At 43.7% G+C, this 26,172-nt stretch overlaps 1 protein-coding gene across 5 annotated transcripts in view; it reads right to left on the bottom strand.

The window, feature by feature from the left end:
- The window catches only part of plxna1b (plexin A1b), a 204,921-nt gene that overhangs the window by 160,647 nt on the left and 18,102 nt on the right, over window positions 1–26,172 (bottom strand). For all 5 annotated transcript variants that reach the window (XM_028575902.1, XM_028575905.1, XM_028575904.1 and 2 more), the window contains exon 2: window positions 56–1,507. In XM_028575902.1, coding sequence (XP_028431703.1) covers window positions 56–1,237 — 1,182 coding nt within the window. In that variant the 5' untranslated portion in view covers window positions 1,238–1,507. The remainder of the gene's footprint in view (window positions 1–55; window positions 1,508–26,172) is intronic.

The following is a 26,172-nucleotide window of genomic DNA, read 5'->3' as shown; positions in this document are numbered from 1 at the left end:
GAAAGTAAGTACTCTAGAGAACTCAAAAAGCAAAAAAGAGCAGATTTGAGCTTACCGAGTTGATGCAGGCGAGCTCCTTGTTGAGCAGCCAGGGTAAGGAGAGTTTCCCATATCCCTTGTAGCAGGACTGAATTCTTTCTTTGATCTTCTCTTTTATCCTCCTAAGGGTGAACAGGCACAATGCTGACTCTTTGGGTGGTTTGGCCCGATTCTTCTGACCCTGAGAGAAGACTGTGAAGAGGATGTCTTCATTCTCGGAGATCCCCAGAGAGTTGGCCAGCTGCCGGCCTGGACGAGCCAAGAAGGCATCCTGCACCAGGCGGTACTCTACCCCATCTTTGGTGCAGCCAATGGGGAACTCGACGTAGGAGTAAAACTTGGGGTCGTCCACGCAGAGGCGGACAATTTTCGAGGTGAAGAACTGCTCTCCACTGGCATCAGGTGAAGTCAATTGGGTATCCAGCTGCATTGTTAGATAATAGACAAACTGCTCGCTGCTGAAGCTGTATACATAATAGATGTCGAAAGCAGGGAACTTGGACAAAGTGTCAGAGGGAATCTTCAGCTGAGAGGAGACAAACTCATCCTGATAGACAAAGCTGAACATGTCTGCATTTTCTTCATTCTCCATCAGCTTGCGGCTGGACAATGTGGGGAAGTACTCAGACTTGCCATCGATGGGGGTTCCGATGAAAAGCTTGCTGGTCAGACTGTGGGGGGAGCTTATGATGACCCCGGACATGGTGCCCGACTCTGCCATACTGGAAAGGTAGTGTTCCTTGCGGTGGTGGGGCTCGCCAAGCTTAAAGAGGTCATCCAGACGTAGGAACTGGCAGATCCCCTGCGAGGTGCTGCCACAGGCAATGAGGCGGTTCTGTGCGTAGTCTATGAGAAGAAGCTTGTTCACATTGGGGGTCTGGGCCAGGTCATGAGGACAGGACTGGACACTGGGCGGAGGGTAGCACTTCTCATTGTCCACCACTGGGCCAGTCATGTGGCTGCGTAGTTTGGTCAGGTTGCTAGACAGCTTGAAAATCCAGTTGACAGCTCCCACGTAGACTTCTCCAGTTTTGTTGTGGATGGCCAGATGCGTAAGCCCCCACTCAGTAGGGGCAAATCGTTTGAAGGGCGGGGGTCGGCCTCCAGAGAAGGATGAGCTCATGATAAGCAAAAGCCCCAAGAGGAGAAACAAGTTCCCCTGGCCAGGGGAAGCCGCTGACCGAGCTAGGGGGAACATATCTGGGCCGTCTAGAGGCAAGGCTTAGGGGGTTGGAGAAGGAAAAAGAGAGGAGGAGAAGGAGGAGGAGTACAAGCTCTGGTACCAAGACCCAAGTCAGAATTTTCTTTTGTTTTATGCTCTTCTGTCAAGGAATAAGGGAGGACAGTTTTGAGGGAGAGAGAGAGAAGGATAAAGGGAGGGGCAACAAAACTCCTAATTCGCTGTCCTGTTCTTAGTGTTGCAAGTCATCATCAGGAACATCATCCACAGAGGCACGAGGTGGGAGCCCTGGAAGGCAGAAAGAAAAAAAGAAAACAGTGAGCGTATGAGAACATTTCCTATTGATTATGCATCAAGCAGGCAGAGACACAAATTGCACAGCCAAAATTAGAAGAAAAAAGTCAAGCTGACATTTGCCCCAGTGATAAATAAATAATATCAAATCAAGTCTGGAAGGCAAATGGGTGTCTGCATTTAATTATGAGTGAAGATAGCAGGGGGAGGCATGGGCCGATTATTAAAAGGCTCTGTATACATAACGGGAGTCTTGCTGGAATGAGTTATAGACTCACAACATTGAACTCTTTAATATTTCATAACTTTTAACTTTGCCATGGTGGCTTTGGAGGAGGCATGCGTTTGAAAAGGTGCCAGTGGGCACGGTTAAATTGACAGCAAGCAATTTATAGCCAAGTTTGCTCGAAGGCTTTCCTGCCATGGTTTCAATGGTATCAACACACTATATACAGTAACCCCTTATTGTAATTACGCCTGCAGTTCTGGCAACTGTATCCAGGCATCAGGCTCCCATGGCAGTACAGCAGGTCGCAGCACACACTGCCTTCCCTCAGGGAGCTACGATCACACAACATACTATACATCAGGACAAATAGAACTTAAGCAGAGATAAATATAAAACTCCCTTGACTGAGATGTATGCTGAAAATTCTGCATGATTCTTCTTTTTGAAAAAGGTCCCCAAATAACACAACACTCGTCCACAGCCAATCCTGCCCGGTCTCTTCAAACGTCAATCACAGTCCGTATACTCAAAACATGCCAGTCTCTTGCTATTCAGTTCAGACAGACAATTGTACTGCATCAAAAAGGCAAGTAGGTAGGTAACCTTTCCCCTTATGACGACATATAGGGAAGATTCCAGATTGGCCCATCTGAGCTTACTTTATCTCAAAGGCAGAGTAGGATACCCAGGCTGGGGGAACTCATATTAATGTAAAAAAAAAACTCAAAGTGAATTTTTCATGCCATGGGACCTTTAACGTAGCCCAACACTGCCCACATTTCAGTGCATATGGCCCAACTTCCTTCCTCACTGCTGTCGTTTTCCTCTCATACCAGCTAATTCTGATAAACGAAGAGCGGGGTCTTGGCAAATACACATTTACTTAGGTCTGCTTTCATTTACGAGCTTCTCCTGAATACACAAATATATTTCGCACAGCACAAACTGATACCCCACAGCTGGTATCTCTTGGCAACCTGGGATGCAGACAATGGAGGCAGTATAATAAAGGGCAGGAGTGAAATAATTTATAGGATGGAGGTTTTTTTACGTGTAAAAGGACAGGGAGGAGGAGAAAAGGGGGAGTCAAAAGGGAGAGTATTTGCTCCTTTGGGCGTCCTCCAACGGCAATACAATGATGATGAGGAGCAGGGTTTGCCGGGCCTGTGCTGCTGCTTGACAGGCCAATCATGTTCCTGCAATACTGGGACATCAGTTCTCCAGTAAACGCTGATTATGCAAAACAGGACACAACTCTCCCATGGACCCCATGCTTCAATTTCACCTTGACGATCAATGTGTCTGCAAGAAGGGCTGTTTATGACCACGCCAAATCAGAAAAGATGAGACACTATAGAGAGATGAGGAGGGTAAGAAGGGAGGGGGGTGAGATAAAGGAGGTAAAAACATAAGATAGAGATAGAGGAAAATCAAAAAAAAGAGGGGAAAGGCAAAGAGCAATGTGGGGTTTTCCTTTTGTTTTCTCGTTATCTTGGTTTGTGCCTCCTGCTCTCCATGCGGTGAGCCACAGGAGCAAGGCTCTCCGTCTATCAATCACCAAGCATACAGGTCAGCCAGTGTGGTCAGTTTACCAAGCACTGAGGGGTGAATGGGTGGCTGTTTTAAAACCCATTTTTGTTTTATACAGCTATCAGGCAGGTAGTATGTGTGTGTGTGTGTGTGTGTGTGTGTGTGTGTGTGTGTGTGTGTGAGTGTGAGTGTGAGAGAGAGAGAGAGAGAGAGGAAACACTGAAGGAGAAAAATGCCCTTTTGGAAGTATTGAAAGAATTAAACACCTCAGTAAGAGGAGTCATTAAATTGCACATCAATTTTAGTCGCCGCTGCTGCTGCAAATAGTGTGTGAGAGAGAAATGAAAGAGAGAGAGAGTGAGCAGGAGAGAAGAGAAATAGTAGTGGCGATGTTCATGGAATAGCAAACCATAGCTCAGCTGAGACAAAGCTGGCAAGGTTCAGGGAGAGGTGGTGTCATCCAATTTCCACAAATGAAAGGCCGGGACAAGACGTATAGGAGAGAGAAAAAAAGCAAGATGAGTAAGAGGAGCAAAGCAAGAAAAAAGAAAAGACAAAGAAGGAGAGGAGAAACTGCACGGAGAGAAAGACATAGAGAGAGGGAGCCAAACAAAAGGCAGCACTTCTGCTGCATTTTAAGTTAATCAGAGCTCTTCCTGCGCTTGAATCAAACACCAGGGGAGCCCCGGGGATTGAGCTACCTCAATGTGGTAACTGCAGACAGAAGGGCCTGAGCGGCAGTTATCAGATATACCCTCACTCGCCACTCTGTGAGATTAAAACGACTCGAAGCAGACAGCGGCCCCTTCGACATAAGCAGCCGCAATAAAGTGACGAGCCAGCCTATAAAAAAAAACTAATTTCTTGCTCAACGGTACAGTCGCGCTGCGTGACAAGAGCAGATGCCAATTTAAAGCGCGGTGGCACGTCGGCAGGCCGGCTGCCTCATTTGCCTTTGTCATTTCCAAGTGAGGGAAGTAGAATGAGGGAGCGGCCAAATGAGAGAGCCTGATAAAGAACGAATGAGACTGTGAAAAAAATAAAAAACGTCCCTACAGTAATTCCTTTTCATTTAGGCCAGCCACGGCTTGATGTAAGTGTGAATCGCACAACAAATTGCATCTGGGGGTCTCTGGCTGCTTGTTATCTATCCCGGTAATAAGACAATGACATCACAACACACATTAGTGAAGTAATGTCTTCACAAATGGGCCCCCAACTACCTCTTTCTCAATCCCTCCACTTCCACCCCGACATGGCAGAAATGCCCAACTGTTGAGGACATAGGCAATCACTTAGCTTCTTATATACGTTCTTCTTTTTTTCTTAAATTCCTCCATTTTCTCTATACCTCCGTATCCCTCTAAACCCTCTTCAATTTCAATTTCCTCCAGAGCTAAAGTGAAATGGTGGGAAGACTGCTGAAACAAGGTTGTGAGCCATATCTGGCACCATCAAGGAAAAACACGTCAATCATTTTTGGCTGGAGCGTGTCTGTGGCTTTGGGAATGGGCAGCCACCATATTGGGGGAGCCGGGGCCGTTATCACATCAGGGAAAAGCATTAGAGAGGACGGGCTTTAAGCGGCCAAGTTGATTGGATTTGATATATATATCAATTGACAGGACTGTACTGTGTCCCTATGGGCAATGGGAATTGAAATAAGGGATTGAAAAGGAGGGAGAAGACATAACAGAGGAGGAAAAACTTAGAAAGGAGGGATCCTTCAGCCATACTATATTTTGCTTATTTGGCTAAAGAGTGGCGGAAATCCTGAGAAGAGATCAGGCGGTGGTGTGTTCTCATGTACGTTTGTGAGGACATTTCAGAGGCTGGTCAGCTGTTGGTGACTCTTGTGAGCGGAGCTGGATCAACTCTCCCTCTTCTCCAAAGCAGATAAACCTGTCCGTTTAGATAATGGTCACTCCTCAGCCCTAGAGCTGTGCTGATTTATTGCCGGTGGCATATCAATTACAGCACTCGCCACTGGAGGGGAGAAAGAGGGGGAGAAGGTGGCAAGAGAGGGATGCTGATGAGGAAAGAAGAAGAGCAGCACTCAGACAAATCCTCTACCCTCTGCACTGCATCACAACATGTGGGTCACATCTGGGATAAGAAGACGAGGTGAGAGGCTGGAATTGAGGGTTTAAAGTAAAAGGGAGATGGATGTGTGAGAATAAGGGAATACGACTATGAAAACTAATGCAAATTCTCAAGACACACAAAGTCTCATATATGCACAAAGTCAATTACTGTAACTCAACCATAGCATAATTCACAATTTGGAGTTCACTGAAAGCAATATGATTTAAAAGACACACACTGGGTGCACTTCAACCCAAACACACAAACTGCATTTCTTCTCCTCTGTGCACAAAATGGTCTATATATACACACGCGCGAAAAAAGATGCAAAAGAACACAAGGAATTATGCACATGCAAATCAAAACACATGTACAAAATCCACTCTATCTTAATCACCCCCCCTCATCACTCTGCAGCCAACACACTCCAAAGATTGGAGATTGCCTAGGGGAGGAAAAAGAGATGGGTGAGGGGTGGGTAAAGGATTGAACAGCACAAGGAGGTGGCAGGAAGCGCGTGGTGTGGTGTGGTTGGTTAGGGAGGAGGTAAAATAGTAGGGGGGCCAAACCCTGAAGCCTTAATCCTCTCCCAGGGTCTGCCTAATCTCACCGCCACTATCTGCATATATGAAGAATGGATTACCATCCCCCGTCACACTGACGGATGGATGGATTGAAGCAAAGGAATGGGTCTCAATCCCTGGACAGACAAAATACTCACAGACAGACACACTCACAGACAGACAGACAGACAACAAGTCTGACTGAAGTTATTGCAGGGTAGAGGATGTGGGTTGCTCTCCAAACTATGTTGGTGCTTTGAGCAACTACAATCCCAGGCCTGTGCTCAGACACACATCACTCTCCAGGTAGGAGGGGGGGCTTTTCAGACCACCAATCTAAAGCTGAAACAGACAGTCCTACCAAAAACTCAAATCTCAACACCGCAACAAAGCAATCGGCTGAGGGTTATCAGAGAATGTTCCACTGGAATATTATCAAAACATATATAAGGCCATTAGTCAATGTCCATGAGATTTTTGTTCATAAAAAGGTCCCTCCTTTTTAATAACTGAATTACAGCTGAATTACAGCAGAATACGTATTAATAACCGAGTATGGATAGTATTTCTAGAGTGCCCTTGGGGGCAATATAACCAGAAACCGTTGGCCCAAGATCTGATATTAATTTTTGTGTCATTCCTTCATATCATTACTTTATTAACAAGAAATTTGACAAAAGGGCATTTAGTGATGAAAAAAGAATATCCAAAATACGAGCAAGCACTTTTTAAGTGCCAAATTCAACTGTCCCTATATCGTGTTCAAATCATCCAGCAAGCCAAGACAAATTTCAGAGGAGGTAAGACCAATTTTCAAGAGGTCGGACAACAAAGCAGTATTATATATATTGTGGTATCTTGTATCATTTCCTTCCTGCCTTGGCTGGGGGAACAAGCTGACTGGCAAGTCTTAAGGCGTATAAAAAGTCCTTATGAGTTCTGTTTAAGTGCCAACATAAATCTGTTTAGCGGAGGACAAGCGCTGGTGCCCTTTTTCTGTGGCAGGTGGCCTGCCAAAACAAATGCCCTGTTCCAGAGTACAAAAAGTGTGTGTGTGTGTGTGTGTGTGTGTGTGTGTGTTAGAAAGTCAGGCACCGGAACAAGCCCCTTGTCTTTCAAGCATCTTGCTGGGCAGACTTTCAAGCCATCAGCCCAGCTGAAGTGATAAAACCTGATCTTGACCGCTCTAGTACCTACCCTTGACGTGAAGGAGTTGAGAAAAAGCTACGGAGTAGAAACACCGGTCTCAGACATCGTCCTTGCTTTGTTCTACATTAGTTTTCCCCAAGTACGTTAGCCAAAAATACTTTCTTTACAGCAGACGCTTTGCAAGCTGTTCAGCTGTGTTCCATGAAATAATGGAATCCAGAGATTGTAAAATGTTTTTGAAAGTATCATGAGCCACAGGTTCATAAAACACATAATAATAAACAATCCTTAAAGCATGAAAAACAGATTTAAAGACTTTGCACCACAGCCTTTTGTGTTAGCCTGTTAATCTGTAATAATCTGAATTATGGCACTTATTTTCACTGTCATGCTGCCATTTGTTTCCCAGGCTTGAATCAGTAGCCTGCACAAGGACGAGGGTAGAAACTGCCAGACAATCCACTCCCACATTCAAGGGCTGAAGTGGCAATAAGTACAAGGACAACTGCTTATCTGACACCCAATGTGCCTTATGGATAACAGATGTGTGTGTGTGTGTGTGTGTGTGTGTGTGTGTGTGTGTGTGTGTGTGTGTGTGTGTGAGTGAGTGAGTGAGTGAGTGAGTGAGAGAGAGAGAGAGAGAGAGAGAGAGAGAGAGAGAGAGAGAGAGAGACAGCTGCCACTCCTAGACAGTAGACAGACTGTGGGCACTACATCACACACATTCTTCCTCTCCTCATTCCCTGTTTCAATAAACTCTCACACACTCGTGTTTTTGGAGCTAAATGGGATTATATGACGACAGGCATTACTTCAGACACGTATGTATACAAATGTCCTGTTCCAGAGTACAAAAGTAGCGTGTGTGTGTGTGTGTGTGTGTGTGTGTGTGTGTGTGTGTGTGTGTGTGTGTGTGTGTGTGTGTGTGTGTGTGTGTGTGTGTGTGTGTGTGTATGCGCGCGCATATGCGCCTGTGCACTGAGGCTACAGTTGTTCCTGCTCTGCCTGCATTTGTCGAAAATGACAGAGGGAGGAGGAGATTGTCGTCTACTGTGTGTGTTTAAGATGAGGCCATAAGAGTATGGAACACCACACAAACATACACCATGGCAACACTGACACCAGCTTCTGCAACTTGAACTCTGAACCCGACCGCAGGCGATCTCACACTAAGTCCGCTCCAAACTGGAAGCAGAGGGAATGAGCCGAGAACAAACCTCAGAGTGGAATTCATCACCTCATCAAACAAACACACACCGTGTATATTTGTGTGTGAAAAGTAATCCGTTTTGTCTGACAGGTGTGTGTGCCCTACCTTATCCTTCAAATCTAATTTCACTTTACAAAGCTAGCCTTATGCTAGCATTCTGTATCAAGTATAGAGTGAAACAGCCATTGTGTTTTGAACACTTTCTAAGCAGCTCGAGGTAGTTGGATAGTGAACGGCACCATCTCAGTGCTCTGAACAGTTTATGAATATTGTGTCTGAATTGGCTGGTGAACAAACGGTTCAGCGCCCCAGGGTGTCTCCGAGGCATGCAGCCCTCGTCATTCCAGTGAAGAGCAGACAGACAGTATTTGTCTCTCTTTATATCTACCCCAGTCCTCTCACCTTTAATTTCCTTCTCTCAGTTTTGCAAACACAGCACACATATCTTTTTGTATCTCCTCTCGTCACATTTTCCACCCTTTATGCCTCATAGCAGTGTAGAAAGCCAAATAAGAAACAAACTGTTCAAACACCACCATTTATGGCGACCACAACAAGCTAAAGGAGCAAACATTTTCGACACCCCATTTCCTCTCTCAGGGGGGAAATTCCTGGAAAAACAAAGGGCTTCAATTCAGCTGCAAAGACAGAATGAACCAGCGATCGCATAAAACCTGCCCACATTTTAAAAAGGGAACACGCAGACACACAAACCGACTGATGCAGGCACCGTCAGATTAGTGGTTTACTCTTAATCTCTCGCCTGTGTTTGTGCGACTGGGTCTTTCTTTTCATGGCAAATCCTGTGTGCGTGAGCGTGTGTGTGTGTGTGTGTGCGTGTGTGTAGGTTGGAGAGGTAGGCAATATGTAGGTCAAGGCCGCAATGGGCCCCGATACAAGTCACTAAGTAATGCATTTGTGCAGTTAGTTCAACGTTTCAATACTGGCTCACCAAAGCAATATTACACTGAGCCTGTACTATTGTCTGTAGCATAAAGCTAATGCTGTTTCTGTTTGACATGGCTTTAGGAAAACGATCACAGCCAGTGATGACATCCAACAGCAGGTTGTTAATGTAGCATGAAGTTATCCTCGATGCACAAGTACATAATATCCCCATGTTTCCACAACAGCATTAAATCTTATATTTTAGAATGAAATTAACAAAAATGTAATACCTTAAAATATTGCACACTTAAGAAGAACGCCTAGATTTTAGCTACATTCACATGCTATTATAGCTTTTCTTCTTCATTTCTTCCATTCATAGCCTTGCTCAATGCAACACACTAGCTAAGGCTTTACTTGGTCTGGCATGACCAGTAGCTTATGGTGGAGAATGCTAGCTAATGTAGCAGCCACATCTAATTAGCCTACTGTTACAAGGTGCAGTTTTATGTCAACAGACCTCAAGATAGCAATGGAGTGGTCTGTGTGTCTCAGTGACACACTGGGTACAATCTTGTAAGACAGCCAAGGCTTGGTTAAATAAACAAAGCTCTGTGAAATTGAGATGTGAGAGAACCTCACCCAGAAAAGAGACAGAGGCGTGGGAGAGACTCCCCCTCTTTACCTGCACTGGGATGCTTGGGTTCTGTTGGTCAAGGGGAACAGTCTGAGCAGATTCAAAAACTAAAATGCAAAGTCAGTAAACTAAACTAAACTAGGTCAGGTCAGGTTAAGTACAATCATAAGACATAATGCAGATACTGTATGTGAAATGAGACACCCTGGTAAGCAATTTAAAGCTTGTGTAAAGGGGCCCAGACACTAGCAAATAATACAAAGATATTTTAGGAAACTACCCTGTGGAGTGTGAATGGTACTCCGGGCACTCCTATTGCTATTTACAAACCCAGCAAGCATCTACATGCCCCCCCTCCATAACTTGAATCAACACTGAGCAATGCCAGTTACTCACAACAAAAAGGTCAACCACAAACAACCTTGTGGTTTTCCAACAGTCAGTCATTCATACCACCAATCAAGTTGTGGTTTGAGCTTTCTAAGATGGTTGGTCAGGTGATGCCATGAAACCACAGGCGAGGACAGGTTCAGTCAGTGGACTGACAGTGAAGTAGGACCCAAAATGGTAAACGGAGGATATCACTGAAGATTATCAACGGGCCAAAACATAGTCTTTATACTATATTTAAGACATATTGTGGTTGGTGACTGACAAACTGATCAACTGATACTTATTAACGGGCATATGTTGTAAGCTCATGACAATATATTTTTTTATAAAACTTTAAAGTGCACTGAAATTATAAAATATGTCCTGTATATAAGGGGTGTACATTATATAAATTACACCAATCCATTAATAGACTGTTTCGAGCTCTTTCTGTTCCAACATAACCGGCTCATTCCTCCATAGCGCTGCTTAGATTCTCCCTGCTGAGTTCACTATAATGGATTGCAGCCCACTCTGCTCCAAACAGCCTATTACCAAACACTGCTGTCCTCAAATGCAACTCCCTCCTTCCTACTTTCTCTTCCTCACACCCTCTATTTATGAGCCTGACTGATCCTTGACACCCAGAGTGCTGGGGTTGGCTTGTGCTGCACTGCTTTGTAAAAACTCGCCAGTGTTGACTGTTGTAAAAACCGGCATGCCATCATAAATGCTCTCTCTAAGGTCTGAGGACAATGCTGTTGATGGTGGTAGTGTGTGGAAGAGGAGTCGCTTTAAGGAGAAAGGTATTAAAAAGAATCACTGTCTCCTTTTGTTTTAATGGCGCCATAAAGCTAGCCTCCCTTCCTTGAACCTAATGTTTCCAGATTAAGTTTATGTGAACTGCCAACATTGTCAGTACTAGTTGAATGGTCAGCTCTCCCTGGGATTGCACAAGTATTTGTTGAAAATGATGAATCCACTGTAAACCAACAGCAAGAGCAGCAGCTAATGAGAAACTATTTCAAACTGCTGATGTCAACTCAGTGTTTCCTCTAGGATTATATTTAGCAGGGGGGGCAGATCTGTCGGAACCCCCCCCCATTTCCCGCGCCCCGCCCCGCCGCCAAATGTTTTATGTATTAAACAGAACGGACACTTCGCTGCAACACAAACAAATATATTTATTCACCACTATTCACACACAATGAGGCATATTTTGATTTCGTTTTGATTGAATTGTATTTTTGAGGAACTGTCTACAAAATTAATTTTACAAGAATTCTTCATAGGGAAACCAAAACCATTCATAATGAAACTAATTGCATATTTGCCTCAGTGGCAAAGTTGGCAGCCTTGCTGTGTGCATTTGATTTTTCTTAGCTTTTGGAAAAATAACTCCAAGGCTCGGTTATAGGGGAATTCAGAAAGAGGTGGCCCATTAATGCGGAGTAGCAAGCATGCTGCTAGATGGTACTTCTGTGGCCTGGACGGTCATTTTGACCGTTTGGAAATTTATATTTGTAATAACTTTGCTAAATAAAAAAATACAATCCTGCTGGTACCTGACTTTTCCTAAAATAGTCTGTATTTTCATTTAAAATTGTTTTTAGGCTATATACATTACACAAAAGGCAAAGAAAATACAATCACTTTTACCTATTTTGGCGATTTTCACGTTTTTTTTTTAAAATCTTTTGCGTGGTTGAAGATGCATCTTGGTTGCTTAGTAATAATCATAGTCTCTGTCAGAGAAACGTAACTAGCGGTCTCGAGTAACAAGTGTGGGCATTAAGGGCATTAAGGTGGTAGCCTAAGTGGGCAAAAGAGAGACAGAGAAAGAGGAAGCAGACGTGTTGCAGATGCAACCGGAGCAGAGTTGGTGGTTATTCATTTTATAACGTCGGCCCTGGAGGTAATGAGTCTCCCCTGGTTTTCTGATCACGGTCGGAAACGAAGCGATGAGGAAAGGTTAACACGCTGAAGATTTTAACAGCTTATTAACGTGCGCTTGTTGCCCCGTGTGCGCTGATGCACTCATCTGTTGACATTTCCGAATGCCTTCCTACAGTTGCTTAATAAAAAAGGGCTTTCCGCACAAACAAACGTAGCCTACATGTGTCATTAGTATGAGGGAAAAAAATGAGATTTTAACTGTGTCGGGCTCGGACACAAATGTCTTAATGCCTGTCGGACTCGGGCCCGATCCGGACTCTAATGGGCCGAAGGCAAAGCCAGAGTCGGTAACGCAGCCTACGGCGTAGATGGACTCTGTTCTGAATCAGAAGAAAAGCAGCAGGCGCCGTATGCCTACACGTAGCCTAGATGGCCGGTAGCTGTCTACGTGTTCATATAACTTTATACATGCTACAACTGGCTGGAATCATTGCACACATCCTCTCCAAGGAGTGCACCAGCTGTAAAATGTCCCAGAGGAAGTTCATGCAGCAACTGGCAGAGGAGCTGGGAGCGGAGTTTATGGAGGGAAAAAAAAAGGGAAGCGGCTCACAAGCTGCGCTGCGCAGCAGACACCAAAACGGTTAGGTTAGGTTATAAATGTTATTAATTGTTATTTGGCTGGAATTATGTTGAATGAATTTCCCACAATGTGTTTCGGGACATAAATGTATGAAATAATCACGGTTTAGCCTACTATGCCATGATATGATATCAAGGGCGTTGTACTGAATCAACAGCCACGTGCAATTTAGCTAGCAGGTGAAGGTGAAACTAAAAATGTGCAAGCACTATAGACTAATACAGGCTTAAATGAACGGACAATATAAGTTAGGCTATACGACTTACAGTTCTCAAGGATGCACACATGCCATCTCAACCGGGTCCTCCGGACAGCCTGTCTCTTTTTTCTTTCTCCCTTTTCTCTGAGTGGCACGCGTGCCCACTCGTGTTGTGAGGCGCGTGTCCACGCTATTCTGCGACTCTAACAACCACTGCTGATAGACAGCATTTTTCTGATACCGTGGCGGGAGAAATCTAACCGTGGCGGACCGCCACTTGCCAATCAACATAGAGGAAACACTGCAACTCCAAATTGACATTATTCTAAGGCAAGAAAAAACTAAAAGAAAGTCCAAAGTACAGTCTGCTCTTGGCTAGGGCTGGGCGATATGGACCAAAAGTCATATCCCGATATATTTTGGCTGAATATCGATATACGATATATATCCCGATATTTTTTCCGCAAAGTAAGAGCAAATGTTTCAGTTTGTTTTAGTTTTTTCCAACGTTTTAAATTGTAAAATTTTTCTTCTACACATTTTCAGCGCTTATTTCTACATCCTATATTTTCTGATATAGGGCTGGGCGATATAGAGAAAATCAGATACCATGATATTCTTGACCAAATACCTTGATATCGATATTACGGCAATATATTCTAGAGTTGACAGTTGGTGCGCTCGCAAAATATCTTCACACTTAGATTTTAGATAAATAATCATTAATAATAGAACAGCTAGAACAGTCTGGTAAGTTCAGAAAAGTACGTCACTTCACTGTAATGCAGCCTTTAAAACCAGGAAAAGACACTTATGTCATATCACGATATAACGATATCCAAAATCTAAGACGATATCTAGTCTCATATCACGATATCGATATAATATCGATATATCGCCCAGCCCTACTCTTGGCCATGTCATATCTGGGGCTAGAGCTGGGCAATATATCAATATTATATTGATATCGTGATATGAGACTAGATATCATCTTAGATTTTGGATATCGTAATATGGCATAAGTGTGGTCTTTTCCTGGTTTTAAAAGGCTGCATTACAGTAAAGTGATGTCATTTTCTGAACTTACCAAACTGTTCTATTATTTGCCTTTACCCACTTAGTCATTACAGTGGGGGAAATAAGTATTTGACCCCTTGCTGATTTTGCAGGTTTGCCCACTTACAAAGAATGCAAAAATCTACAGTTTTAATCATATGTACATTCTAACAGTGAAAGACAGAATCCCAAAGAAAATTCCAGAAAATCACATCATATGAATTTATTAAAATTGATAACCATCTGATGAGGAAAAACAAGTATTTGACCCCTTGGACAAACAGCAAGTATTCTGGCTCCTACAAGCCAGTTAGTCTTTCTTTAAGACACAGCCCCAATCCGAACCAATTATCTACATCAAATACACCTGCCTCACCTCGTTACCTGTATAAAAGACACCTGTCAACACCCAAACAACCAGCATCCAACATCACCACCGTGGGCAAGACCAAAGAGCTTTCTACGGACATCAGGGACAAGATTGTTGATCTGCACAAGGCTGGGATGGGCTACAAGAGAATCGGAAAGCAACTTGAGAGAAAAGATCAACTGTCGGTGCAGTTATCAGGAAATGGAAGAAGCACCACACCACCGCCAACCTCCCTCGGTCTGGGCCTCCACACAAGATCTTGCCTCGTGGGGTGTCCCTGATCATGCGAACGGTGAGGAATCATCCCAAAACCACAAGGGGGAACTGATGAATCAACTGAAGGCAGCTGGGACCACAGTTACAAAAGAAACGGTTGGTAACACACTACGCCGTCATGGATTGAAATCCTGCAGCGCACGCAAGGTCCCCCTGCTCAAGAAGAAACATGTACAGGCCCGCATGAAGTTCGCCATTCACAACCTGGACGACTTAGAAGAGGCCTGGAAGAAGGTGATGTGGTCAGATGAGACCAAAATAGAACTTTTGGCCTCAACTCAACTCGTCGTGTTTGGAGGGCAAAGAACACCGAGTACAACCCAAAGAACACCATCCCCACCGTTAAGCATGGTGGTGGCAACATCATGCTTTGGGGTGCTTTTCAGCCAAGGGGACGGGACAACTCCATCGTATTGAGGGGAGGATGGACGGGGCCATGTATCGTGGAATTCTGGACCGACATCTCCTTCCCTCAGTGAGAGAGCTGAAGATGGGTCGAGGATGGGTGTTTCAGCACGACAACGACCCTAAGCACACCGCCAAAGCAACAAAAGAGTGGCTGAAGAAGAAGCACATCAAGGTTCTGGAGTGGCCTAGCCAGTCTCCAGACCTGAATCCGATTGAAAATCTTTGGAGGGAGCTTAAAATCCGAGTTGCCAGGCGACAACCTCGGAACCTGAATGATTTGGAGGCTGTCTGCAGGGAGGAGTGGGCCAACATCCCTGCCGAAATGTGCACAAACCTTGTCACCAACTATAAAAACCGTTTGACATCTGTGCTGGCCAATAATGGCTTTTCTACAAAATATTAACATGCTGTTTGTCCAGGGGGTCAAATACTTGTTTTTCCTCAACAGATGGTTATCAATTTTAATAAATTCATATGATGTGATTTTCTGGAATTTTCTTTGGGATTCTGTCTTTCACTGTTAGAATGTACATATGATTAAAATTGTAGATTTTTGCATTCTTTGTAAGTGGGCAAACCTGCAAAATCAGCAAGGGGTCAAATACTTATTTCCCCCACTGTATATCCACATTACTGATGATTATTTATCAAAAATCTCATTGTGTAAATATTTTGTGCACTATGCTACAATATCGTTGAGTTATCGATATTGAGGTATTTGGACAAAAATATCGTGATAATTGATTTTCTCCATATCGCCACTGGTTTTTGTGTTGATGGGAAGAAAGTATCGAAATACACGTCTATAGATACAGACCATCTAAACCAGAATCCTTTTTTATTTCCCTTTTGAGATTACATTATTAAGAGACCAACATTGGACCTTAGCACTTCAAAGACTTGACACAAGTCCAAATCTTAATCTAAAATCTAGCTCATGTCTTCTCAGCTGTGAATTCTTTTGGTGCTCCATCACACTTGATATGGTCTCCACTTATTAAGTTTATTGAAACAGACAGACAACTGACCATCTGCTTTATGTTTTCCCTGCAGTCTGAATCATTACGTCATCTAGGCTAGTACCAGTTACGCAAATAAATGTCCTGCTTTGTTGTAATGACAGCGCGCAAGCAAAAGCACTTAAATACACACTGGCAAACTCACACAAACAAATACACACAGTGTATCTGGGCTGTTTCACTATTGACTCGGACAGCATATTTATCCATCTTAGTCTATTAAGGCCCATACTGTTTCCGGATGTGTGCTATTGAGGAGTATTAGTAACCATATCATTGGATATGACTGCATGGCTTTATCCTATGCTCTAAATGCTTTAAGACAGGCGTGTGGCTTGTGTCACACGGTGTTTAGCAGATGTATGTCCACAGATGGGTCACAATACATTAGGGTTAGGCTAATGCAGATGTCTCTGCTTGGGGCAATTCTTTAACAGGAAAACAGTCGTAAAACAATGTGAAAACTCATGTAAATGGACCATGAGTCTATAATAAAGGCTATCTATCTATCATGTAAGATGTTGTGGATGCTAAAGGTCAACAGACAGAAGGTCTCCAACATTTTTATGCATGCAGGTCATAGTTTATTTGGAAATTAGAGATGCACCATTTACAACTTTCTAGGCTGATTCTGATTTCCGATTTTTCATTGAGTTAGGCCAGCCGATACCAATTTTAGCCGATTCCGATTTCATTTTTTCTAACCACTTTACAGCACACACAAATATGTATTTTCTATCTTTTCTTTAATAGAACATTTGACACAGAACATTTGGAACAGATCACTATAAAATAGAACTATATAAATTACTCCTGGTGTTGGAAATTCACACACATCTAAAGTGCAATGTTAGAACCATTTCCTTCTTTTCACATCCATTATCCAACTAAAAAAATTAGATTTTGGTTATTGGGGTCGTCCCTCCACGCCCTACTTTTTCCTTGCAGGTGTTGCATATTGCAAACGTGTTATCTTCTGCACACAAGCTGAAGAATTTCCAAACAGCTGACATGTTGCAGGTTAATTCACGAGGTTTCCTGTTTCTCCTTATTATGTGCAAGAATAGCGCAGGTACGTGTGACACGGCGGAAAAGTTGAGGGAAAGTAAGAGACTGTGCTGTCGCGTCCGTGTGTGTGTGCGTCCTTAACAACTGTAACTCGAATAACTTATGTTGGCAGTTAATTGTAGCATTGACCGGCGTGAAATCGGCATATGTCAGACTGACCTGCCGGTCGCCGGTCCTGGCCGAGCACGTGAAAACCGCCGGTCTATTGGTGCATCGCTTACTGGAAATAATTTCTCGTTCCCTGTATATTTCAATCTGAAGAAATGAGGTACTGAACACTTTTGTTCTGCATAAAAAAAATCAAGAAAGACTCCACAAGGCTCAACAATGAGCCAATCTGCCACCCCAAAACACACTGACACTGACCCAACGTGGTCCAACTCAGTACAACATACAGGAAGATTCCCAACAGCATACACACCCAACAAAGACGTTGCCATGTCCAGGAATTCAGTGTGACAGTACCATTCATTTTGTTTAAACAGCACTGTTATATCCGAGTCATGTGAGGCCAACGCCAATTATCTTCAGTCGCGCCATTGTGGAGCTGAAACAAAGGAAGCTCGTCTATCCCAACTGTTTTAAACTCAGGAGATATTCAAGCCAACAGACAGTGAGTGTGTGTGTGTGTGTGTGTGTGTGTGTGTGTGTGTGTGTGTGTGTGTGTGTGTGTGTGTGTGTGTGTGTGTGTGTGTGTGTGTGCACTCCCATGCATGGTGTTCAGCGATGAAAGAATAGGGGCTTGTGAGCTCAGACGATTTCCTGTCTTGTCCCAGATCATCGGCACATACTGTATTTCTGGTGAAGCGCGACACACAGCGCTGCATGCATCACTGCTTCACTATAGAGGCGGCTACAGAGACAGAGACAAAGGCTGGTGTGTAAATGTGGGTGTGTGAGTAATACCTTATTCGCAAACAGGTAGCCTAGTTTTTAGTAGTTAACTACAACACATACAGTAACGCCACTTTCGAGATAACGCTTTGTCCTCTCTTTAACTACATAAGAGACTAAATGTACATTCAATGATGTTTACTGACTAAAATCTTCTCAGGAAAGATAAAAAAAATCTAACTGAGATAGGAGGCTGGAGAAGAGAATGTAAAAATATAACAGAGAAGAGGGAGATTGAGTGAGAAAGGTTGTAATTGAGGAGAAGAGAAAGAAAATAGTGCAAAGGTGAAAAGGCAAGGTGATGGAAATAAAGAGAAAAGAGAGAGATACAGGGGTGAGATGAGAGGAGTTGACGATACCTTTTCAGATAGCCAGCGAGGTGGAAGCAGGAGGAGTGGAGAGAGATAAGAGAAGAACAGTCTGTGCATGTTCAGCTAAAAGGGAAACTTTGTTTTTTTCTCAGCTTAGTGGGCAACTGAGTGCCTGTCTGTCACGTAACTATACCCAACACCACTTCAACTCAGACTAAGTAGGCCCACTTCAAAACAATACTCTTCATGGTGCCGCACTACAACTAGGATTCCACATTTTTAGAGTTTTAATCGAGTGCTTTAATAGTCACGCATTTATCATGGAATTTAAATAAGAGTAGCTGGGAATCATTTTGTAATGGCTGAGACCTGTTTGGTATACTGTATTAGACAGAGAAACCAAGGTCTCTCAGCTGATTTTAGCCTTGAATTCATCTTTTATTATTATTTCCACATAGACACAAAATTCAAGTCACCCAGTCGGGCTTCGGAGACATCACTCCTCTGTACCTCACCGACCATCACAGCCTGCAGCTTTTTTTTTTCTAACCTGTGTGCAGGATATCCTTTAAAAACAAGTTTTGTCATTGTGAAAATGACACACAATGAAAGTCTTTTTTTGTCCTTATGCTAATCAAGTTAACTATTAATATTAATATTATTAAAAAATAATATTCTCTCTGTTTAAGAAGAATAAACATATATCAAAATAAATGGGCATAATAAAACAGTATTAAATATAATGTGGGAACTGCACTTTTATAAAATGCTATTGCTTATAGCTACATGTTGTAGGTTGTATCTAGCAAAAGGAAAACCGATTGGGCTACAATCTACAAACCTTTCTACCAAGACGTAAAACTATTTTCTAAGCAAATATAATCATTCATTGTATGTACTATTGTATCAAACTAGCATTTGTTATATGAGAACACGTTAAGGTTTTGATGAAGGTAGAAACAACTGGAAGCCACAGTCTACCAACTTTTCTACCAAAATATCCCTCCCCAGGCCAAAACGTCTAAGTAGAATTCCTGTCTTCAGTCCAACACATCCATTTCCTGATCAGAGCCTTTTGGGAGGCGCCTGGCTGTTCTTGGAGCCCTCCCAAAAAGGAAGGGCCGGGCCTACTTGTCGATCCAGAAGGACGAGTAACATCAGCCATTGTGACTCAGACACAGGGCAGACACGGGGAGGGAGCAGCGAGATTCAACACAAGACAAAAACACACAGAAACCTCGAGCACATGTTCATTAGGTCATATTACGGAGACTGTCTCTCAACTTGGCAGACCGCACAATTAATAAAGCTGCCGCTAGCGTACACGCGACCTGCCTGTGTGTATTCTGTGGGTGTCCGACGGCCTTTGTGTCCGTCTAAGTTTACATTAGACGTTCCCTTGTCTAAATGTGGCAGAGGGAGGGAAGAAACTGTGAATGAAGAAAAAAAAAAAAAAAAAAAAAGGAGAAACAGGCGGATGAAAGACAAAGCGAAAAGTGTGTCCAAAGAGCTTGTCAGAGTTGTTACAGCAACAGGGCCCAGGACGAGGTAGAGCTTCGGGGAGGATTACAACGGATACGGAGAGAAAGAAAAACACAGAGGCAGAAAAGAGAGAAATGTGAGCACAGAGGTAGAGAGATAAGGGGAGACTGGTAGGAGCGGGGGAAGATGAGAGGAAGAGTGGTGAGTGAGAGGAATGCCAGAAAACAAAGAGGGGAGGAGAGAAGACAGGAGAGACGAGGGACTAAATATATCAGCGTCTCGTTCAACACAGCAACTGGATATGAAAAGTCTTCGGCATAACTGTGGCTTATAGGACACCCGCCGCACTGGATGCTACAGGCCTGAAGCTGCACACATGCCCTTCTTGTTGTACGCTTGCCAACTTTTTGACATGAGAATTTAGAAGGAAGACAAACTTCTCTCTACAAAAGCCCCACACAGAGTGTCTCCTACAGAGAAGATGAATAAAACTGGCAATTTTAGTCTCAGGTCTGAATATTGCTGTGCATGGCAGACATAGCCTCACTGGGGGGCACAATCATAGCAAGATAGGAAATACTCTGCTCCCTGTGGTTTTAAATGTGTTTAAATGTTATTTGCCCCAGTCTGATTAAGTCTGCCCTCTGTTTCTATTGCATTCCAGCCTGCTGAATAAGCGCCTCGCTCCATCCTCCTCTGCACACCCACCCTGTGCATTCTCAGTCGGCAACAAATATATCACACCGATACTGGCCAGGCAAGTGACCTGCCATGTTCCATGGTCCTCCAGGGACCTACTGCCACTCATAACTCCCCAATCCCTCGCTTATTTCAGCCACTCACCGCCACTTTCAAAGTAGATTGAAAATATGTCCGAGGCGTTATTTGAGAGCCATTATCGTACATTGTTTAGATATTTATGCAAGCTAGGTCTCTAGGCTTCAAAGTGAAGTAGATGCAGTCGGTAATGATGCAAGAAATGTTGGGATATATGCCACGCTTGGAAGTGTAGGTGCAAAAATGGATGGAGCACAGACATGGGGGCTTTTAGTTTTTGAAAATGTATAGCCGTATAGGACGGGCACGGTAGCAATATTGAAGTGTTTGATTTTTATTAAAAACAAAGTCAGCATGTTCATGTCATTACAAGAATGATAATCTATATCAATATTAAACAACTGCAGTCCCGATAAACTGCAAAGTATAAGCAATATTTTTGCAGGCCTTCTAGATATTGCCAGCCTTGTTATCAATGTATTCTGTTCAGCACAGCAACTGAGATCAAGCTTTGCCCGTCTGCTGTCTGAACTGGCTTAATACAAGCAACCTTTTGTTCTCTATCAAATCACTTTGCACAGAGCAAAATCAGTTCTACAAAGCCCTGGAATTAAACCACAACCTAATATGTCTTTGGTACAAGTGGGCCTTGACCTATTATTTGACAAACGCTGTTTGATAATGGGATTCAGCACTAAGCCGGTCTCCATCGCCGCACTGCAATCCACTTTCCTCTGCAGGTCGGCTGACCCTTCCCTTGGGGTGCTGAAGGATGGCTTGTATGATCTCTTCTGGCTTGTTAAAACTCGTGAATTCACAAGGGGGAAAGGTTGAGGCTCGCACAACGACAAGGACCCGTCACCACAGTCATGCTTGTGACCTCTACTGTACCTACAATGAGAGTTGTCCTCAGAAGATCCCTGCTTCTTTCTTCCTTTTCTCTCTCTTTCTCTCTCTCTCTCTAGAGGAATACTCAAGTCTCGACCAGCGCGCCTCATTTGAATTTTAACGGCTGACTTAAACCCAATAGCGACACACACACACACACACAAACAGTGGCTTTTCAGCTTAATCGTCCAAGAGAAAGCACATTTTTTGAAAGTAATGAATCGTGAATTTCCGTCGGGAAGGTGTCTTGCAATACGGCCTGACCTTTCCGAGGAGAGAAAGAAGTGAATCCATTTCTCCTGGTGTTGTTTGTATGAAGCGGGAGGCAGCAATTATTAGAGCCTAATGAATAACTGGGACAAAACAAAGCGCCGACACACTCACCATTTCTGTTCGCCCCCAAAAGGCTACATTAGCATCTTAAATGCAAATGAAACTCTTACTAGAAATGCAGTCAAGTCGCTCTTGGGGGAAGGAAAAAAAAATAACACATTATTCTTTCTCCCTAACCTGTAGACTCAAATAGTATGCAGTGCAAACAAAAGCCAAATGTACCTGGCTTTAATTCCTGTAACAATGGGAAAGAGGGGAAAAGGGCTGCAGGTTTTTTTAAGCAGATGCAGATGGTTTAACTTTAGTTCAGCAGCCTTTATTTTGAGCTCATTTTTCGGTAGTCGCATGCGTCACTCTGTCACTAAAGAAGGGATATTTTGCAGCTACATATGGGGCTTAACAAGCACACTAGAACATGAAGCTTCTTTCTAAGCTGATTCATTAGGAAAGGAAGAGGAGGGGCGGAAAGAGACTAAGAGACTAAAAAAGATCGACAGATTATGTAGGGTGACCACAACCACTTTGACCACCACCAAAAACCTCTTAAAGCTGTTATCATGTCAAATAGAAACAGAAATCCTGGAAAGCCTCAATTGCAGCGCAGCACTCTGAACATTTATTTTAAAAGCTCCCAGCTGAGAACACAACCAAATCTCTCACTTCACAATGGATTTGAGTCATCCATCAGTGTACGGACTGCTGTGGTTGTGTGTGAATGGATGACGATGGGCGACGCTTGAGGTGCTTCGCCTAGCAAGCGTGACTCCATGTGGCCTAGATCTGGCCTCGGGAGTGAAAGGGCCTGCGCAATGCCGCTAATGTGGGTCACTGTGTTGCTGGGTTGTGGCCTGCGTTCCTTCTGGAACCGATATGAATGTGTACGCATTGAAAGCGTGCATGTGGGGCTAGTTTAACATCATCCACTGTCTGTTTTCCAGCTGTATGTATTTCCTGTGCTAAGCTGAGCTTGTCTCCTCTCTCTCTCGTTGTATTATGGTCTTGATAAGCAGGCCAGTGGCTGCCGTAGCAGCTGGCAGACTTATTCAAGCTATGTGTCTGTACTTCGGGTCCTCAGGGAGAAATAGGTCAGCCTGATCCACGGTTTGGACGAGACCCTCACCTCCACCTCATGCTATGAACATGACAGGACGCGATGAGAAGCAGGGAGGGGAAAGATGTATGGAGTTTGAACACAGACAGGAAGCTAGAAGTGATCACTTCTTGTGCAATACTTTCTGTCTCCTGTGGTTGTTGAAGTATGGCCAAGTATTTAAGCAGTAAATACACACAAACGTATGCACACCTGGCTCTCTTGACAGGCATAAACCTCAACAAGAACAACAGTGAAACAGGATCCTGAACCCATCTCCTTAAACTGTGAAGTCCGTCTGTTCCTAAAGTGCTCCCAGAACATCGGAAATAGGGGAAATATAGATTTACTTGACAGTTGTCGTGTATCTTTAGCCTCTCTGAGCATTTCTACTCTCATGCACTAGGTCAATGTGATCTTGAAGAAGTGGCACTAAGAAAGCATTTCGTTTTCCTCTTTGAAGTCAGCTTAGAAGCGCCAGCTCTCTTGAGCGGCAACAGGAGAAAGATGAAGAGTTTACTGTAAAAAGAGACTTAAGAGACGGAGCATGTGGTGCAACAATGTGATGCACAAAACCACAGTCTGGCAAACCCAGCAGTATGTTGTCTTGACTTCCTGGTCCACCTGCACAATGTACTATCACAGAGAACGCATGCATACCCACTGCAAAGAGGGCACGGTGGCAACATTGCAAGCTGATGCACAGAGTCAAACACAAACTGTAACCTATCACACACACACACACACACACGTGGGGCTGGGGCTTTACCACAGTGGCGCCGGGGAAGGGCAGGCGGCAGTAGCAGCTACTAATTAAGAGTGGTTGGCTGAACAGCTATAGTTAGGGCTGGAGCTGGAGGGCTGAGGAGAATAGGGCGACAGGTCTGACACAGTGTGTGTGTGTGTGTGTGTGTGTGTGTGTGTGTGTGTGTGTGTGTGTGTGTGTTACCACCGGCCCCGAGGCTATAGGCTAGGGCCCCAGTTCAAGTCTTGCTGACTCAGATTCATCACTGCCTGTCTGGCAGCAATACTTCTGGTACAGCTAGCAGGCCGGAAGAGCAATTTGCTCTTTCCCCGTCTTTTCTCTTTCCCTCATGTAGTGTTTTACTTTACGTTTTTGTTTCTTTCCGTTTCACTTCCTCTTTTCCTGCTTTCCATTCCCTCGCTCCACTTTCTAGCCACCCTGTCATTTTCTGTCTCTCCCTCTTTACTCTCCACTTCCGCACACAGTCAATATGATTCAATAAGCTTTTTGGCAGCGAATGCGTTTGTGGAGCAGAGGTGGGGATTACAGTGGGATCAAAACAGGAAATACATTTGCTTTTAATGGTGAACGACTGATGAACCCTTCCTCGACAGTGACACTCCAGATGAACCTTTTCCTGTCTGTCTTTCTTTCAATCTAACTTGGTTTTCGTTCCCACTTGTGGATACTAGATGTTCCTGTTCTCCTGCGGCAACTGTAGGGAATCAAACTTGTTGGGCAACTTTGGGCATTAACGGCTCCACTGGTTCAGTGCAAACACAAACAATAACAAATATGACACTTGTCATGGCCTGAGATATCCTCAATGCCACTTTTACAGTAGTGTTTTTAAGTATTAGTATGTGTTTGCCATCTCAAGCAAGAAATGGGGTAATAATTTATCTTACAAAGTATGCACATATTTCCATTGTGATGTTAAATGGAAGTCATTTGCACTTTAAGGCAGTTTACTATATTAAAAGAACTTATGACCATATTAACATATATATATAAATAAAGGCCTTGTGACAGTATAAGAGGCTTGCCCTAGGCCTTAGTTATTTAGCATGCCAGCTAATCCTATTGTTGTTGTCTCTGGAGCATAAGTGGCGAGCTTGATGTTAAATCCTTGCTTTTGTCCCGTTGTGTCTCATTTGCTGCCATCGAACACCTAAAATAACAGTCCTTTGCATTTAAGTGTAGACCAGTTTTGAAAGTCAAGTACCATTCTCATGCACACCATGAACACATACTGTGAAATATACTGTGAATATCACGTTAAACGGGCCTTACATGGCAGAGCATTCCACTATGGCTACCTATTGACTTACTCACTGCCAACCCACTGCATTCTCAGCATTTCTGAACTGCCAAAAATGGAAAGGTGACATAGTTGACATTTGGATGCATCGAATCGTGGGAAGGTTGTTGGTATGAAATCGGCAAGTTGCCATTCTCTTGCACCAGGTACTACACTGACTTTCTTTCTCAGGACTACGGTTTACTGTGGCGCTGGCAACATACACACAAACGCATACAAATACACACTTGCTCCATTGTGTTTGCAGTCTAAACAAGAGTGTTACGGGAGAGTGTGTCAGTTTATTGTTTGTATGTTCCCCTCTCTGTGCCCCCTGATGTTTACCTCTGCAAAACAATGGACTGGCCTGGGAAAACTTGAGCACAGGAGGTCTGAGGTCTGTGTGTGTGTGTGTGTGTGTGTGTGTGTGTTTTTCCTGTTAAGTATTGTAATTCTGATTGAATTTCCATGAGTCTCTATGATACACATAACCCTGTTTGCTTTGCACTTTTTAACTACCACTGTGCCATCTCTGAGCCAGGTGAACAATTTTGATTTGTGTCTATGTTTCAACGCACTCTTTTTGTTCTGGCTGTGAATACAGCATCAAAATTTGCAAAGATGACAACCAAAAAGCCAAGTGCCCGATAGGCTATGCCAAAGGAAACTGGCATGTCACAAATCTACAACAAGTTTGGCCAATCACCTTTAAGCCAGGCCTTTTAATTCATATGTGTATATATATTTTTATGGGTACAATTTATTTGATGTGATTATCCAATCCATAATGACTCCAGTTTTGGTAAACGTCTCTGCCGTCTGTCCACCAGGCGCGTCTGCGTTCCGGGCGCGTGACGTGTCCCGCGAGCAAAAGTCAGCCATGGCGCTTCTCAGAAGCTTGCGTGAAGCGGCTCTCCGCTCGGCTAAAGATAGGCGCCAGGTTATATAGCGAGAGTATCCAGTCAATTTACCAAAACACCCCCCCCCCACTATCGTCTCCTTTACAACACCACGGACAACAAGGGATTCATTTTGGAGGTTGAAAAACATAAGACCACATCACAGATCTTTTTTTAAGGACAACGTCAGAAAATAGAAGGCATGGAGTTTAACTGTAAAAGTGGAAGGTAGATACTAGCTTAATAGACACGCAATTGTTCTGTAAAGTACTTGTTGAGTCAACATAGTCTCAGTGTTGGGGAATAACGGAATACATGTAACGGCGTTACGTATTCAGAATA

This window comes from Perca flavescens, chromosome 4, assembly GCF_004354835.1.
Source record: "Perca flavescens isolate YP-PL-M2 chromosome 4, PFLA_1.0, whole genome shotgun sequence".
Taxonomy (NCBI): Eukaryota; Metazoa; Chordata; class Actinopteri; order Perciformes; family Percidae; genus Perca; species Perca flavescens.
Note: the sequence above shows the minus strand (reverse complement) of the source record. Positions and strands in the feature narration are given on the sequence as shown.